This window comes from Atractosteus spatula (assembly GCF_055471065.1).
Source record: "Atractosteus spatula isolate fAtrSpa1 chromosome 10 unlocalized genomic scaffold, fAtrSpa1.hap1 SUPER_10_unloc_1, whole genome shotgun sequence".
Taxonomy (NCBI): domain Eukaryota; kingdom Metazoa; phylum Chordata; class Actinopteri; order Semionotiformes; family Lepisosteidae; genus Atractosteus; species Atractosteus spatula.
The window spans coordinates 1,337,549-1,354,898 of record NW_028296612.1 but is presented as its reverse complement, the minus strand read 5'-3'; the positions used below and the strand labels follow the sequence as shown (position 1 = coordinate 1,354,898).

Below are 17,350 nucleotides of genomic sequence, written 5' to 3'. Positions count from 1 at the left end.
AAAAAAAGAGAACAGATGTCGCCGTAGATGTGTTCAGGCCAGAAACAGGTCACTGTCCATGTTGCCTCTGCCCAGACGCAAGGCGGGTAATATCTAGAATGATATCTAATATATAACGATATAAAGACTGATATATAATATCTAAAAGTGTGACATATAAGCAGAAGCATGTGACAAATCTAGGATTTCTGGGAAGAAAACGGGTTTTATTTGCATTCGGAATTTTAGCGCGACACACAAACCTCTTCAAACAGCGTCTGCGAACAGTTATACAGTCAATTAAATCGCCGAACCGGCCGAGGAACTGAGGGGTTCGGGTGGAAATCAAGCCAGGGCTGATCCTCCGGGTTTGTATTCTGTTGTCCAACGCTTAAAAGCGCTTATTTACCGGGACCGTCTCTCCTGCTCTGCGGGAGGACGCTATACAACGTATTAGTCTGTGAAGTCAAATAGTTTTTTTTTTTCTTCTGTTGAATAAATTTAATTCCTCGGGTCGTTGCTCTCCTTCTCCAGCTGTTATGAATTTTTTGGAGATGTTATATTTGTATGAAAAGCCCCCCCCCCCCCCCCCGGGCTCCGGACAGGAGTCTCCTCCGGCGGTGACGCACTCCGCTCCGTCAGATGGAGCGCTGTGACGTCACAGACAGCATCCAGAGCGCCGGGATCAGACGGCGAGACCGCGGGAGGCGAGCGGAGCGCACGGAGCAGCGTTATCGATCACTTATCTACCGACGAACCAGTTCATTCAACCGAAGAACCGCAGAATAATCGATTCACTTCACCGATTGGTGAGTACTGACCCTTCCTCCGTTCTTGACCCTCTTTGAAATATCTAGAAAACAGTCGATACTGCCTGTATCGATCAATTACCATAGTGCGTTTAGTATGAATATTAATTCCGAAATTAAAGAATGATTATTCAAATTTTTATTATTATTATTATTATTTCGGAATTGTATCCTAGAGCTAGAAAATTATATTCCAAGTTGATAAATGGGTGTAAGTAACAGTTTAAATGCATTTTCCCACTGTTTATAAATCATAAGTATGGTAACCATGGCGACAGGCGTCTCGCCTTCGTCACAAAGAGCAGTGTGACGTCACGGACACCCACTAGTACTAGTGTCTTCTGTAATTATTAGTGAGAGTACAATCGGTATTTTTAATATTAATGCTAGTGTTCATGTGAGTATTAATGATGATAGCGCTACTGATAGTTTTAATGCTGGTAATCATGTTAATATTAGTGATCATTTTAGAGTTACTGGTAGATTATTTACACTAGTAGTCATGTTAGTTTTAGTGATAGCATTACTGTTATTAATAGTAGTGTAGTAGTAGATTATGTCAGTTTTATGATGATGATAGTGTAAGTCTTAGTGATAGTGTTACTATTGTAATATGAGTGGTATTTGTGTTAGGGTTTAGTTATAGTGTATTTGTAGTTATGAGTGTATGTGGAGTGTGTCTGTGAGTGTATGGTGTTTGTCAGTGTGTGAATGTGTGTCTGTTAGTGTGATATGTCTGTCAGTGTGTAGGTGTGATATGTCTGTTAGTGCGTGGGTGTGTGTCTGTCATTGTGTAGGTGTGTGTCTGTCAGTGCGTGGGTGTGTGTCTGCAAGTGTGTGGTGTCTATCAGTGTGTGGGTGTGTGTCTGTAAGTATTAGTAGTGTCTATGTGTGTGTCTGTGAATGGGTGCAAGTATGTGTGTGAGCATCTGACTGTGTGTATAAGTGTGTGTGAGTGTGTGGGTGTATATCTGTCAGTGTGTGTAATGTCTGTGTGTGAATGTGTCTGAGTGTGTGTGTGATCATGTGTGTGAGTGTGTAGGTGTATATCTGTCAGTGTGTGTAAATGTGTGTGTAGGTGGGCTTGGACTCCACTGCTGTGTCTGACAGAAGTGACCCATCAACAGGTGTTGAGGTCCAGAGCAGCTTACGAATGGAACCACTTTTTAGAGTCCGGACCAAAGTCCAGAGAGCTGTGAGTGCCCTGTTTTTATCAGTATTAGTAGTAATGACAGCAGTAGTAGTAGCAGGAGTATTAGTATCAGAATAAGGATAAGAATCTGAAGTCATGGTCATAGTTGTAGTAATAGCAGCAGCAGTAACAACAGTGGTAGTTGGATTATCCAAGTAGTTACTTCAGAATCTACAGTAGAACATATTTAGACTCTAGTTTTCTAGATGCTCTGGATTCAAAGGTACAATATAAGAAAAAAATTGATTGATTGATTAATTGATTGATTGACTGCGAGAGTGAAGTCTGGTCGCACTCGTTTGTCCAACGGGACTGTCCTGTCCACAGATGTCAACAGCGGCGAGCAAGGAAGATGTCTGGACCCACCAGAGGCTGGAGATGGGTTCGAGAGTCAGGTCCCAAGCCCAGAGAGCTGTGAGTCCACTGCTGGTCTTCTTCATATTGTGCTTCCTCCTCTTCCTCCTCCTCCTGAAATGACAGCCCATCGCAGTAGCGGGGCTCTGCCGTCCTCTCTTGGGGAAGAGGAAGACTCTACCTGTGTGGATCTGCGTGTGTGGCAGTGTGTGGAAGTGTGTGTGTCTGAGGCTGTGCGCGCTTGTGAGTCTGGTCCAGCCCCCGTCTGTAACAGAACTGTGTCTGACATCCCCAGATCAGGAAGGAGGTAGCAGGAGACTCAGCCGATGCAAGAAGATGTGGAGCCAGACCAAAGTCCCCAAGAACAGTGAGTCTGCATTATTATTATTATTATTATTATTATTATTATTATTATTAGGCGTGAGAGGGTGTGTGTGTGAGACAGAAGGGGTCTCAAACTCCATTCTAAGAGGATCTGGTCCGTCTCCTGGTTTTCTGTCCACCCAAGATCTCTGTTCCAAAGTGTATCTATTTTTTTTTTTAATTCAACGAAAACGATTTTAATACCTTTTCACAGGTCTACAATATTTATCTGCGCCTTGAAAGTTTTTGGAGTCTTCAACAGCGAGAGACATTAAAAGATTTAATTGAACACATTATTTTCACATCTTACTTAAGAGAATAATTCGCTTAATTGGTTAATTGGCTAGCCCCAGTTCGAAAGAAAACCTGGAGATGCACTTGGCTCTCTAGGGACTGGAATGGGGCTTGAGACTCCTGGTCTGGGAGAACTGGCCCATCAACAGGTCTTAGCTGGGATGTTGGGGATCATGAAGCCGGATAGCTGAGGGCTGGACACTGCTTCCGGATCGAGGGCGACTGTCATGTAGGGTCATCTTGGGCCATGATGATGATGATGATGATGATGATGAAGATGTGTTTGTGTGACTGGCTGGTAACTCTGTTTCCTCCTCCCCAGCGCCGCCGGGAGAGACTCGCTCAAGACGAGAGAGAACTGGCCAGGCTGGGAGGGGGGCGTCGCACCGAGGCCTGGGGCAGATCCCAGAGAAACGTGAGTATTGGCTTCAATAACATGGTTGGGTAGCTTGTTCCACACCCCCACCACCCTCTATGTACAGCAGTGCCTCCTGTCCTGATCGTGCGGTCTCATGAGATAAGCCAGGATATCGGCTTCAACAACATGACTAGACTGCTTGTTCCACACCCCCACAACCTTCTACGTAAAGACGTGCCTCCTGCTGTCCTGCTCAGTTTTAAATGCTCTTTCCCAAATGTCTGATACTGTTTGACCAAAAATAAGCCCGTCCTGAGACATATAAACTTGGTCGGCTTCTGCTGGTGAGACTTAAGCAATCAACTTCCTGACAGGTCTCGACAGAGACGGGCTTGACGCTGAAAGGCCAGAGAGGGGCGACCGACACTGAGGCTCTGAGCAAAGACTCTTCCAGAGTAAGACAACCAGTGGGTTCTGCTCAGGATGATGATGTTGATGCAGATGATAGTGGTGGTCTTGAGGGTGATGGTCTCGATGAAAAAGCTGCTGCTGATGATGGTGGACACAATGATGGTCATGATGAAGTGAGTGGAGTTGGATCAGTTTTTAGAATGGTGATGAAGATGATGGTGACGAAGATAGTGGAGCTTGTGATGGTGCAGGTGATGATGGTGATAAAGATAGTAGAGATTGCGATGGTGGAGGTGATTATGGTGAAGATAGTGGAGCTTGTGATGGTGCAGGTGATGATGATGAAGATAGTGGGGGATGTGATGGTGCAGGTGATGATGACGATGATGAAGGCAGTGGGGGTTGTGATGGTGGAGGTGATGATGATGAAGATAGTGGAGCTTGTGATGGTGGAGGTGGTGATGATGGTGATGAAGATAGTGGGGGTTGTGATGGTGGAGGTGATGATGATGAAGATAGTGGAGCTTGTGATGATGCAGGTGATGATGATGGTGATGAAGATAGTGGGGGTTGTGATGGTGGAGGTGATGGTGATGAAGATAGTGGAGCTTGTGATGATGCAGGTGATGATGATGGTGATGAAGATAGTGGGGGTTGTGATGGTGGAGGTGATGATGATGGTGATGAAGATAGTGGGGGTTGTGATGGTGCAGATGATGATGATGAAGACAGTGGATCTTGTGATGGTGCAGGTTGTGAAGATGGTGATGAAGACAGTGGGGGTTGTGATGGTGGAGGTGATGATGAAGGTGACACAGGCATGCCTGTGTGTGGGTGTGTGTGAAAGGGGAGGTGGGGTTGGGTCAGGTCTGCTGCTGTCACCTGATGGGACAGTATCTCTCCTCTGCAGATCCATCAGGAGACGATTGCGGACTGTCGGAGGAAGAGGGACCGGACTCCCCCTGTGTCTCGCCCCAGGCAGCCGAGAGCTGTGAGTCCGTGAGCCTGACGTGTCTGTGGCATCTGTCAAACGTTTGCTCTCAGCTGTAATGATGGGGACTGGGATTGCTGGGAGACCAGGGGTAGGGCCTTGTCCTCCTAGAGAAGGTCCTCTCGGTTTTCTGTCTGTCCTCCTCATGCCCTCTCTCTGTGCCCCTGTCCCCTCAGGCCAGCCAATCAATCACCAGGCAGGAGACCGAGACCCAGCCGGTGGACAGCCCGAAGGGCCCGGAGAGGGATCTCCAGAGGGACAGGGCACGGACCTCCTCCTTGGACACCCCCATAGGCCCTCATGTGCCCCCTCGCACACCCCCTCACACACCCTCTCGCACACCCCCTCACCCCAGCACTGCCCAGGCAGCCCTGTGGCGGCTCAGGGAAGGAGTGCGACTTGAGCTGGAGGGGCTGCTCCAGGTGGAAGAGAGCCAGGTGCGCACCTGGGCTCAGAACGCGATGTCCTCCGTCCAGCTGGACTGCCTGGAGCTGTACGACGAGGTCCTGGCCGAGTTTGGATCGGAGGGATCGGTGAGTCCCTGAAACCCCCCCCACCTTGCTCGCACTGCGGTACACAGGGGCTGGGGTGACACTCCTGTCCCCCTCAGTTTTCCAAGATACCTGCGTCACTTCCTCTCAGTTATTGTTATTTCAAGTGGGTGGGTGAAAGACACATCGCTTACAGATCACCACTAGGGGGCATCATAGAGTGGGTGGGAGACTCTTGGTCATCGATGGCAACAGCTCGGTGACTCCCCCTCTCTCTATTGGCTCTCTCAACAGTGGGGTGACTCCCCCTCTCTCTATTGGCTCTCTCAACAGTGGGGTGACTCCCCCTCTCTCTATTGCGGTGACTCCCCCTCTCTCTATTGGCTCTATTAACAGTGGGGTGACCCTCCCCCCTCTCTCTATTGGCTCTATTAACAGTGGGGTGACCCTCCCCCCTCTCTCTATTGGCTCTCTTAACAGTGGGGTGACCCTCCCCCCTCTCTCTATTGGCTCTATTAACAGTGGGGTGACTCCCCCTCTCTCTATTGGCTCTATTAACAGTGGGGGTGACTCCTCCTCTCTCTATTGGCTCTATTAACAGTGGGGTGACCCTCCCCCCCTCTCTCTATTGGCTCTATTAACAGTGGGGTGTCCCTCCCCCCCTCTCTCTATTGGCTCTATTAACAGTGGGGTGACCCTCCCCCCTCTCTCTATTGGCTCTATTAACAGTGGGGTGACCCTCCCCCCTCTCTCTATTGGCTCTATTAACAGTGGGGTGACCCTCCCCCTCTCTCTCTATTGGCTCTCTTAACAGTGGGGTGACCCTCCCCCCTCTCTCTATTGGCTCTATTAACAGTGGGGTGACCCTCCCCCTCTCTCTCTATTGGCTCTCTTAACAGTGGGGTGACCCTCCCCCCTCTCTCTATTGGCTCTATTAACAGTGGGGTGACTCCCCCTCTCTCTATTGGCTCTATTAACAGTGGGGGTGACTCCTCCTCTCTCTATTGGCTCTATTAACAGTGGGGTGTCCCTCCCCCCCTCTCTCTATTGGCTCTATTAACAGTGGGGTGACCCTCCCCCCTCTCTCTATTGGCTCTATTAACAGTGGGGTGACCCTCCCCCCTCTCTCTATTGGCTCTATTAACAGTGGGGTGACCCTCCCCCTCTCTCTCTATTGGCTCTCTTAACAGTGGGGTGACCCTCCCCCCTCTCTCTATTGGCTCTATTAACAGTGGGGTGACTCCCCCTCTCTCTATTGGCTCTATTAACAGTGGGGTGACCCTCCCCCCTCTCTCTATTGGCTCTATTAACAGTGGGGTGACCCTCCCCCCTCTCTCTATTGGCTCTATTAACAGTGGGGTGACCCTCCCCCTCTCTCTCTATTGGCTCTCTTAACAGTGGGGTGACCCTCCCCCCTCTCTCTATTGGCTCTATTAACAGTGGGGTGACTCCCCCTCTCTCTATTGGCTCTATTAACAGTGGGGGTGACTCCTCCTCTCTCTATTGGCTCTATTAACAGTGGGGTGACCCTCCCCCCTCTCTCTATTGGCTCTATTAACAGTGGGGTGACTCCCCCTCTCTCTATTGGCTCTATTAACAGTGGGGTGACTCCCCCTCTCTCTATTGGCTCTATTAACAGTGGGGTGACCCTCCCCCCTCTCTCTATTGGCTCTATTAACAGTGGGGTGACCCTCCCCCCTCTCTCTATTGGCTCTATTAACAGTGGGGTGATCCTCCCCCCTCTCTCTATTGGCTCTATTAACAGTGGGGTGTCCCTCCCCCTCTCCCTATTGGCTCTCTATTGCCAGAGAGACACCACAGTTCCACTCCTTGTCTCCTGCCTGGTGCTGTGGAGCATTATTGAGGTATGGTGATGATTCACTGTGTCACGAACAGTTCTTTCCGGGCCCTGTGCGGACGACATGATCCAGAATAGTGAAGACACAAGGGGAAAAACGGTCATGCAGGAAAAGGGTCTGGAGACGGGGGGGGGGGCGTGTCCATGCAGTGCAGGTGTCCAGGGGAAGTGAATCCAGGCGAACAATCCATGTAGGAAATCAGAAACAAGGGCTGAAGTCCATAGCCAGGCGATCCATCCGGAGGAGGGGGGGGGGGGGGGCAGGAACCGGGTCGGAACCGGCGAGGGGAACCAGGAACTAGGAACAGAAAGTTAAAAGCATAACGGAGCCAGACGCAGCAAGACCCCGGGCTCTCCTGATGTGGAAATCAATGAGGAACCAGGAGTGAGGTCCGCGTCTGGCTTTTAAGGGGGAACGGGATTAGGGACCAGGTGCAGGCAATGGGAGGGAACGAGGAAGGGCTGGAGCTCCCTTAAGAGGCGGGGTCAGCGATCGTGACACACTGTGCTTGTTCTCCCTCTCTGGTACGGGAGTAGGTACTGAGTTAGTGGAGTTTCACGGTGGAGATGATCAGAAACTTGACCCAATCCCCAAATTACAACAGCGAAGCTCACAACGGGGGGCTCTGATAACGGAGGTGTAGTTTGACAGCACCCCAGACCGGGTCAGGACGTCTTGCCTGATCCTCCCTCCCCTCGTTCCCCTCCAGGGCACAGGAATCATGAAGCAGGAGGACTACGAGGAGGCGAAGGAGACGCTGAAGTCCTACTTCGAGAACATGAAGGCCGGGTGTGACTTCTCCGAGGTGGACGAGTGCTTCCGCCAGGCCGCGGCCGAGCTCGACCTCATCCTGCAGAAGTACCTGGGAGACGCTGTGGCCGAGGTCTGTGAATCGCAGGTTTATTTTTTCCTCTCTGTAGCAGTCTTAGGACAGTCTGACCTGTTAGGACTCACTATATAAACAGACCTGTACAGGCTCTTACTGGACACACTGTATAGTCTCATCTGGACAGAGTCTTATTGGACACACTGTATAGTCTCACCTGTACAGAGTCTTATTGGACACACTGTATAGTCTCATCTGGACAGACTCTTATTGGACACACTGTATAGTCTCATCTGGACAGAGCCTTAATGGACACACTGTATAGTCTCATCTGGACAGAGTCTTATTGGACACACTGTATAGTCTCACCTGTACAGAGTCTTATTGGACACACTGTATAGTCTCATCTGGACAGACTCTTATTGGACACACTGTATAGTCTCATCTGGACAGACTCTTATTAGGACTCACTATATAAACAGACTTGTACAGAGTCTTATTGAACACACTGTATAGTCTCATCTGGACAGACTCTTATTGGACACACTGTATAGTCTCATCTGGACAGACTCTTACTGGATACACTGTATAGAGAGTAAGACAGATTCTTATTGGACACACTGTATAGACTCATCTGGACAGACTCTTACTGGATACACTGTATAGAGACTGTATAGAGAGTAAGACAGATTCTTATTAGACACACTGTATAGTCTCATCTGTACAGACTCTTATTAGGACTCACTATATAAACAGACTTGTACAGAGTCTTATTGGACACACTGTATAGTCTCATCTGTACAGACTCTTATTGGACACACTGTATAGTCTCATCTGGACAGACTCTTATTGGACACACTGTATAGTCTCATCTGTACAGACTCTTATTAGGACTCACTATATAAACAGACTTGTACAGAGTCTTATTGGACACACTGTATAGTCTCATCTGTACAGACTCTTATTGGACACACTGTATAGTCTCATCTGGACAGACTCTTATTGGACACACTGTATAGTCTCATCTGTACAGACTCTTACTGGATACACTGTATAGTCTCATCTGGACAGACTCTTATTGGACACACTGTACAGACTCACCTATACAGACTCTTATTGGACACACTGTATAGTCTCATCTTGACAGACTCTTCTGTGTGTCTTCAGTCTCCACAGCCCAGGAGACGCACGGTCCAGCTGGGCGAGCCTGTTAAAGAAACCAAGCTGTCCACCCCTCCCTCTCCTGGACCTCAGCGCCCCTGGGCCCTCCCTCCTCAATCGTCTGTGACCCCGCTGAGCTCAGAGAACCCCCTGACTGTGCCACGCCGCTGCCATCCATGCCCGGAGGAGCCCCCTCTTTTGAGGAACTTGGGAGTTCCTGAGACTCAGAGACAGGTGAGAAGAAAACAGAACCTCTGTCCTTGTGTGGGTCACCTGTACAGACTCTTATTGGACACACTGTGTAGTCTCATCTGGACAGACTCTTATTGGACACACTGTATAGTCTCATCTGGACAGACTCTTATTGGACACACTGTATAGTCTCATCTGTACAGACTCTTATTGGACACACTGTATAGACTCACCTGTACAGACTCTTATTGGACACACTGTGTAGTCTCATCTGTACAGACTCTTATTGGACACACTGTGTAGTCTCATCTGTACAGACTCTTACTGGATACACTGTATAGACTCACCTGTACAGACTCTTATTAGACACACTGTATAGTCTCATCTGTACAGACTCTTATTGGACACACTGTATAGACTCACCTGTACAGACTCTTATTGGACACACTGTATAGTCTCATCTGTACAGACTCTTATTGGACACACTGTATAGACTCACCTGTACAGACTCTTACTGGATACACTATATAGACTCACCTGTACAGACTCTTATTGGACACACTGTATAGTCTCACCTGTACAGACTCTTATTGGACACACTGTATAGACTCACCGGTACAGATTCTTATTGGACACACTGTATAGACTCACCGGTACAGATTCTTATTGGACACACTGTATAGACTCACCTGTACAGACTCTTATTGGACACACTGTATAGTCTCATCTGTACAGACTCTTATTGGACACACTGTGTAGTCTCATCTTTACAGATGCTTATTGGACACACTGTATAGTCTTATCTGTACAGACTCTTATTGGACACACTGTATAGTCTCATCTGTACAGACTCTTATTGGACACACTGTATAGTCTCATCTGGACAGACTCTTACTGGATACACTGTATAGTCTCATCTGTACAGACTCTTATTGGACACACTATATAGACTCACCTGTACAGACTCTTATTAGACACACTGTATAGTCTTATCTGTACAGACTCTTACTGGATACACTGTATAGTCTCATCTGTACAGACTCTTATTGGACACACTGTATAGTCTTATCTGTACAGACCCTTATTGGACACACTATATAGACTCACCTGTACAGACTCTTATTAGAACTCACTATATAAACAGACCTGTACAGATTCTTATTAGACACACTGTATAGTCTCATCTGTACAGACTCTTATTGGACACACTGTATAGTCTCATCTGGACAGATTCTTATTGGACACACTGTATAGTCTCATCTGGACAGACTCTTACTGGATACACTGTACAGACTCACCTGTACAGACTCTTATTGGACACACTGTATAGTCTCATCTGGACAGACTCTTACTGGATACACTGTACAGACTCACCTGAACAGACTCTTATTGGACACACTGTATAGTCTCATCTGGACAGACTCTTATTGGACACATTGTATAGTCTCATCTGTACAGACTCCTATTGGACACACTGTGCAGACGCACCTGGTGTCCAGACTGATACAGTATTAGAGACTCAGTACATGTGGACCTAGAGTGCATACAGAATTAGAAGTGAAGGGTGTCTCCATTACCAAGGTCTGCTGTGTGTCTTCAGCCTCCACAGCCCGGGAGGCACATTATCCAGGTGGACGAGGCTTTCGAAGAGAACCAGCTGTCCACCCCTCCCTCTCCTGGACCTCGGGGCCCCTGGGCCCTCCCTCCTCAATCACCTGTGACCCCGCTGAGCTCATTAAATTCCCTCCCGACTGCTCCACATCGCTCCCTGGAAGAGCCCTCTCCTTCGAGGCACGCCAGAGCTCCTGAGATTCAGAAACAGGTGAGATGAACAGAACCTCTGTCCTTGTGTAGAGTCAATTGTACAGACTTCTATTAGACACACTGTATAGACTCACCTGTACAGACTTCTATTAGACACACTGTATAGACTCACCTGTACAGACTCTTATTAGACACACTGTATAGACTCACCTGTACAGAGCCTTAATGGACACACTGTATAGACTCACCTGTACAGAGTCTTATTGGACACACTGTATAGTCTCATCTGTACAGACTCTTATTGGACACACTGTATAGACTCACCTGTACAGACTCTTATTGGACACACTGTAAAGTCTCATCTGGACAGACTCTTACTGGACACACTGTATAGTCTCATCTGGACAGACTCTTATTGGATACACTATATAGACTCACCTGTACAGACTCTTATTGGACAAACTGTATAGACACACACAACTGTACAGACTCTTACTGGACACACTGTACAGACTCACCTGTACAGACTCTTATTGGACACACTGTATAGTCTCATCTGTACAGAGTCTTATTGGACACACTGTACAGACTCACCTGTACAGACTCTTATTGGATACACTATATAGACTCACCTGTACAGACTCTTATTGGACACACTGTACAGACTCACCTGTACAGACTCTTATTGGACACACTGTATAGACTCACCTGTACAGACTCTTACTGGACACACTGTACAGACTCACATCTGTACAGACTCATATTGGACACACTGTATAGACTCACCTGTACAGGATCTTATTACAGCCACAATGCGTATACTAAGGGTATACTAAGAATAAGAAGTCAAGAACTGTCCCCAGCAGCAAAGTCCTGTGTCTGTCTTCAGTGTCCAGGTGCGAAGAGGCGTGCTTTCCAAGTGGACCCTGAGAAAGATGAAGAGGACAACGTGTCCACCTCTTCCAATCCTGACGCTGACCCGCCCCAGGTCACTGCCCCACTGTCCAGCGAGCTGCCTGTCCCCAGACCCCTCCCTCGCCTCCCTCCCATCACCTCCCAGGAGAAGGCTGGGGTGAAGAAGACTAAGAGGAAGAGGAAGAAGAGGCAGGGGAAGCAGGAGAGTGAGGAGGGTCCGAGCCCTGGAGACAAGCCTCCAGAGTTGCTGAAAGTCCGAACACACCTAGAGGACCCTGTAGCTCCTGAGACTCTAGGAGAGGTGAGGAGTGAACCTTTACTGGAGTGTCCAGTCAGTGTGTGTGTATGAACCCCTCTCTCTCTCAGTGCAGTGTTCATGTACTGGAGTGTCCAGTCAGTGTGTCTGTATGAACCCCTCTCTCTCTCTCAGTGCAGTGTTAATGTACTGGAGTGTCCAGTCAGTGTGTCTGTATGAACCCCTCTCTCTCTCTCAGTGCAGTGTTAATGTACTGGAGTGTCCAGTCAGTGTGTCTGTATGAACCCCTCTCTCTCTCTCAGTGCAGTGTTAATGTACTGGAGTGTCCAGTCAGTCTGTCTGTATGAACCCCTCTCTCTCTCTCAGTGCAGTGTTAATGTACTGGAGTGTCCAGTCAGTCAGTGTGTCTGTATGAACCCCTCTCTCTCAGTGCAGTGTTGATGTACTGGAGTGTCCAGTCAGTCAGTGTGTCTGTATGAACCCCTCTCTCTCAGTGCAGTGTTAATGTACTGGAGTGTCCAGTCAGTGTGTCTGTATGAACCCCTCTCTCTCTCAGTGCAGTGTTAATGTACTGGAGTGTCCAGTCAGTGTGTCTGTATGAACCCCTCTCTCTCTCAGTGCAGTGTTAATGTACTGGAGTGTCCAGTCAGTCTGTCTGTATGAACCCCTCTCTCTCTCTCAGTGCAGTGTTAATGTACTGGAGTGTCCAGTCAGTCAGTGTGTCTGTATGAACCCCTCTCTCTCAGTGCAGTGTTGATGTACTGGAGTGTCCAGTCAGTCAGTGTGTCTGTATGAACCCCTCTCTCTCAGTGCAGTGTTAATGTACTGGAGTGTCCAGTCAGTGTGTCTGTATGAACCCCTCTCTCTCTCAGTGCAGTGTTAATGTACTGGAGTGTCCAGTTAGTGTGTCTGTATGAACCCCCCTCTCTCTCAGTGCAGTGTTAATGTACTGGAGTGTCCAGTCAGTGTGTCTGTATGAACCCCCCTCTCTCTCTCTCAGTGCAGTGTTAATGTACTGGAGTGTCCAGTCAGTGTGTCTGTATGAACCCCCCTCTCTCTCAGTGCAGTGTTCATGTACCGGAGTGTCCAGTCAGTGTGTCTGTATGAACCCCTCTCTCTCTCAGTGCAGTGTTAATGTACTGGAGTGTCCAGTCAGTGTGTCTGTATGAACCCCCCTCTCTCTCTCTCAGTGCAGTGTTAATGTACTGGAGTGTCCAGTCAGTGTGTCTGTATGAACCCCTCTCTCTCTCAGTGCAGTGTTAATGTACTGGAGTGTCCAGTCAGTGTGTCTGTGTGAACCCCTCTCTCTCAGTGCAGTGTTAATGTACTGGAGTGTCCAGTCAGTGTGTCTGTATTAACCCCTCTGTCTCTCAGTGCAGTGTTAATATACTGGAGTGTCCAGTCAGTGTGTCTGTATGAACCCCTCTCTCTCTCAGTGCAGTGTGAATGTACTGGAGTGTCCAGTCAGTGTGTCTGTATGAACACCTCTCTCTCTCTCAGTGCAGTGTTCATGTACTGGAGTGTCCAGTCAGTGTGTCTGTATGAACCCCTCTCTCTCTCAGTGCAGTGTTCATGTACTGGAGTGTCCAGTCAGTGTGTCTGTGTGAACCCCTCTCTCTCAGTGCAGTGTTAATGTACTGGAGTGTCCAGTCAGTGTGTCTGTATGAACCCCTCTCTCTCTCAGTGCAGTGTTAATGTACTGGAGTGTCCAGTCAGTGTGTCTGTATGAACCCCTCTCTCTCTCTCAGTGCAGTGTTAATGTACTGGAGTGTCCAGTCAGTATGTCTGTAGTAACTCCTCTCTCTCTCAGCAGGTCAGCTCCTCCCGTTCCTTCACCAGGATGCTGTGCTGTTCTGGGGTCGATGAGGATGAGAGCGACTCTACAGAGCTGAAGAGAAGGCACGGGTCCTTGAACACCCAGGAGCAGGATGAGGAGAGGAGGCAGAAGTGGGAAGGGAGGTTGATGGAACAGAGACGGGAGGCGCAGGAGGAGAAGGAGAGGAGGAAGCTGGAGGAGGAGAGGAGGAAGGTGCAGGAGATGAGGAGGAAGGTGTTTGAGAAACAGCAGAGGAGACAGGCGAAGGAGGAGGAGGCCAGGAGGAAGGTGCTGGAGGAGGAGAAGAGGAGACGGGAGAAGGAGGAGGAGCAGAGGAGGAAGACTGAGGAGAAGCAGGGGAGGAGACGCACCAAGGCAGCAAATGCGATGAGAAGGACAGTGGACAAGGAGGAGAGGAGGCGCGCCCGGGAGGCGGAGGAGAACAGGAGGGAGCAGCAGAAGCAGGAGGTGAGACAGGAGAAGAAGGAGCAGAGGAGCTGGAAGGCCTTTGCTCGGGGGATGGAGAAACGCCTGCAGCAGGAGGAGGAGAGGAGGCAGAAGGAGAGGGAGGCGTGGAGGCGAGCTCAGGAGGAGGAGAGGAGGAACTGGCTGAAGGAGGAGAATAAGAAACGAGCAGAGGAGGAGAAGGAGAGAAGGAGAGTTTGGGAAGAGGAGGAGAGGAAACAAGCAAAGGAGGAGAGGGAGAGGATGAAACTGTTGGAGAAGCAGAAGAAGAAAGAGGCAAAAGAGGAGAAGGAGAGGAGGAGAGTTTGTAAAAAGGAGAAAAAGAAACAGCTGAAGGAGGAGGAGGAAAGGAGGAGAGTCTCAGAGAAGCAACAACTGAAGGAGAAGATGGAGAGGAGGAGAGTTTTGGAAAAAGAGGAGGAGAAGAGGAGGAGAATCTTGGAAAAGGAGAAGAAGGAGCAGATGAAGCAGGAGGAGGAGAGGAGGAAAATCATGGAAAAGGAGGAAAAGAAACAGAGGAAGCAGGAGGAGGAGAGGAGGAAAATCACGGAAAAGGAGGAGATGAAGAGGAGGAGAGTTTTGGAAAAAGAGGAGGGGAAGAGGAGGAAAATCGCAGAAAAGGAGGAGATGAGGAGGGGGAGAGTTTTGGAAAAAGATAAGGAGAAGTGGAGGAAAATCGTGGAAAAGGAGGAGATGAAGAGGAGGAGAGTTTTGGAGAAAGAGGAGAAGAGGCGGAAAATCTTGGAAAAGGAGGAGAAGGAGCAGCTGAAGCAGGAGCAGAAGAGGAGGAAAATCGTGGAAAAGGAGGAGATGAAGAGGAGGAAAAGTTTGGAAAAAGAGGAGGAGAAGAGGAGGAAAATCTTGAGACAGGAGGAGAAGGAACAGATGAAGCAGGCGGTGGAGAAGAGGCGACGGGAAGTGGAGAAAGAGAAGAAGAGAGAAACGAAAGCTCAGAGGAAGAGAGTGAAGGAGGAGGAGAGCAGCCTCTAGGTAAGTCCAGACTGTAGGATTAGCAGGAGCAGCAGTAGAAACAGCTGTGATATTATTCAGAGCACGAGTACTGGTGGCTAGTAGCGTGGTTATAGTAGTTATTCGTGGCACTAGCACTGGTGGCCGTCTGCGTTACACTCTCCCCCCACTTAACTCGCCATCCTCAGCAAAGGGCTATCCCATCCCACTGCTGACACCAATGTAACGCTACAGGCTTCTGGCGGGCACCCTTGCCTGCTGCTGCATCAGGTCAGCCCCCCACCACCATCATCGGGGACTTGAACCCGGGCCTCCGGCATCACTCAACAGGGACCCAGCCTGTTGAGCTAAAGGGAGGTCTCCCCCCAGCCCAGCGGCTGTGGGTCCTGCTATCACAGGGGAGGGCGGTGACGTCACCACGCTGGTCAGCCGGCTCTCACACACTCCCCGGCGGCCGTCTGCGTTACCGTACTATAAACATAAGGGGGGATTTTACTGTTGTTAGCAGCAGCAGGAGTGATATCATTCGTAGAAGGAGCAGAATGTATGATTATTATTATTATTATTATTATTTTCAGATTGCAGAGAAACTGCTCAAGCTATTGTTTCTGGGAGCCTGACACCTCACCAGACTCGAATGAAGAGAAGAAAGGAGCTGGAAAAAAAAAAAGACAGAAATAAAGTTGAGAATCCAGAGCAGAGGAGTCACCGCACGAGGAAGAGAAAAATCGATAAACCAGAGTGTAAGATAAGAAATAAAGGAGGAAGGGAGATCAATATGACTTGTGTTGTGGATTTATTCTATATTATATCTCTTGTCAGGGTTAGCATTGCTGGGTTCAGCTCCTGGCGTTCGATCTGCTCCCTGGGTTTGTAGCTTTTTCAAGTTTGTGGTACTCCATCGTGCTCCTCTCGTCTGCGAAGATATCTCTCTGGTCAGTTGGAGGTCCACAGCGGGTGGTAATTTAAGTAGGCAGCTATGTCAGCACCCACGGGCTGCAAAGGAACGAGGAAAGGTTTATTCCATGCTGAAACGAGAAGGAAACGCAGGCAGTGGAGCCTTTGGGTGCGAACGAACCTTTACTCGTTTCTTTCATGTTAATGTAGACCTGATCTCCAGCAAATACCTATGAAATACCTTTCAGTAGCTAAACACACTGCTCCGGGCGAGGCTCGAACTCACAACCTGCTGTATAAGGGTGCACAACCAGCAGCCATATCACTCTGCAACTCCCAGCTGGCAGCCCCCCCCCCCCCCCGACTGGAGCTCAGCAGGTGTGAGCCTGGTCAGTACCTGGAGGGGAGACTCCTGGGAAAAACTAAGGTTGCTGCTGGAAGAGGTGTTAGTGGGGCCAGCAGGGGGCGCTCTCACCCTGCGGTCCGTGTGGGTCCTAATGCCCCAGTATAGTGACGGCGACACTAGACCGTAAACAGGCGCCGTCCTTCGGATGAGACGTCAAACCGAAGTCCTGACTCTCTGTGGTCGTTAAAAATCCCAGGGCGTTTCTGGAAAAGAGTAGGGGTGTCACCCCGGCGTCCTGGCCAAATTTCCCATGGGCCCTTACCAATCATGGCCTCCTAATCACCCCCCTCTCTGAACTGGCTTCATCCCTCTGCTCTCCCCACTGAGAGCTGGTGTGTGGGGAGCGTTCTGGCGCACTATGGCTGCCGTCGCATCATCCAGGTGGGGGCTGCACATTGGTGGCGGTAGTGGGATTCCCCCTGACCTGTCAAGCGCTTTGAGTGGAGTGTCCAGAAAGGCGCTATATAAATTTATATATATAAGCTGACCGATTGCGCCACTGGAGCTGCGTAATTTACTTTCCCAGACTGACGTTGCACAAACACAGGGTGAAAACAGGGTTTCGGCATGTTTTCCGTCTCC

At 49.2% G+C, this 17,350-nt stretch overlaps 1 protein-coding gene across 1 annotated transcript; it reads left to right on the top strand.

The window, feature by feature from the left end:
• The first annotated feature begins 3,972 nt into the window (after window positions 1–3,972).
• On the top strand, window positions 3,973–16,220 carry LOC148813355 (uncharacterized). The gene is made up of 9 exons (XM_088907967.1): window positions 3,973–4,569; window positions 4,671–4,751; window positions 4,928–5,284; window positions 7,811–7,984; window positions 9,095–9,322; window positions 10,881–11,102; window positions 11,934–12,260; window positions 14,026–15,486; window positions 16,044–16,220. The coding sequence occupies exons 1-8, from the start codon at window positions 3,973–3,975 to the stop codon at window positions 15,484–15,486; spliced, it is 3,447 nt and encodes a 1,148-aa protein (XP_088764093.1). The 3' UTR covers window positions 16,044–16,220.
• Window positions 16,221–17,350: the final 1,130 nt, after the last annotated feature.

Bases quoted from the DNA above. Each gene is read 5' to 3' on its own strand.
- LOC148813355 (XM_088907967.1), top strand. From the start codon at position 3,973: ATGATGGTGACGAAGATAGTGGAGCTTGTGATGGTGCAGGTGATGATG. The intron at 7,985-9,094 runs GTCTGTGAATCG...GTGTGTCTTCAG, and splicing joins TGGGAGACGCTGTGGCCGAG to TCTCCACAGCCCAGGAGACG. The intron at 12,261-14,025 runs GTGAGGAGTGAA...TCTCTCTCTCAG, and splicing joins CTCCTGAGACTCTAGGAGAG to CAGGTCAGCTCCTCCCGTTC.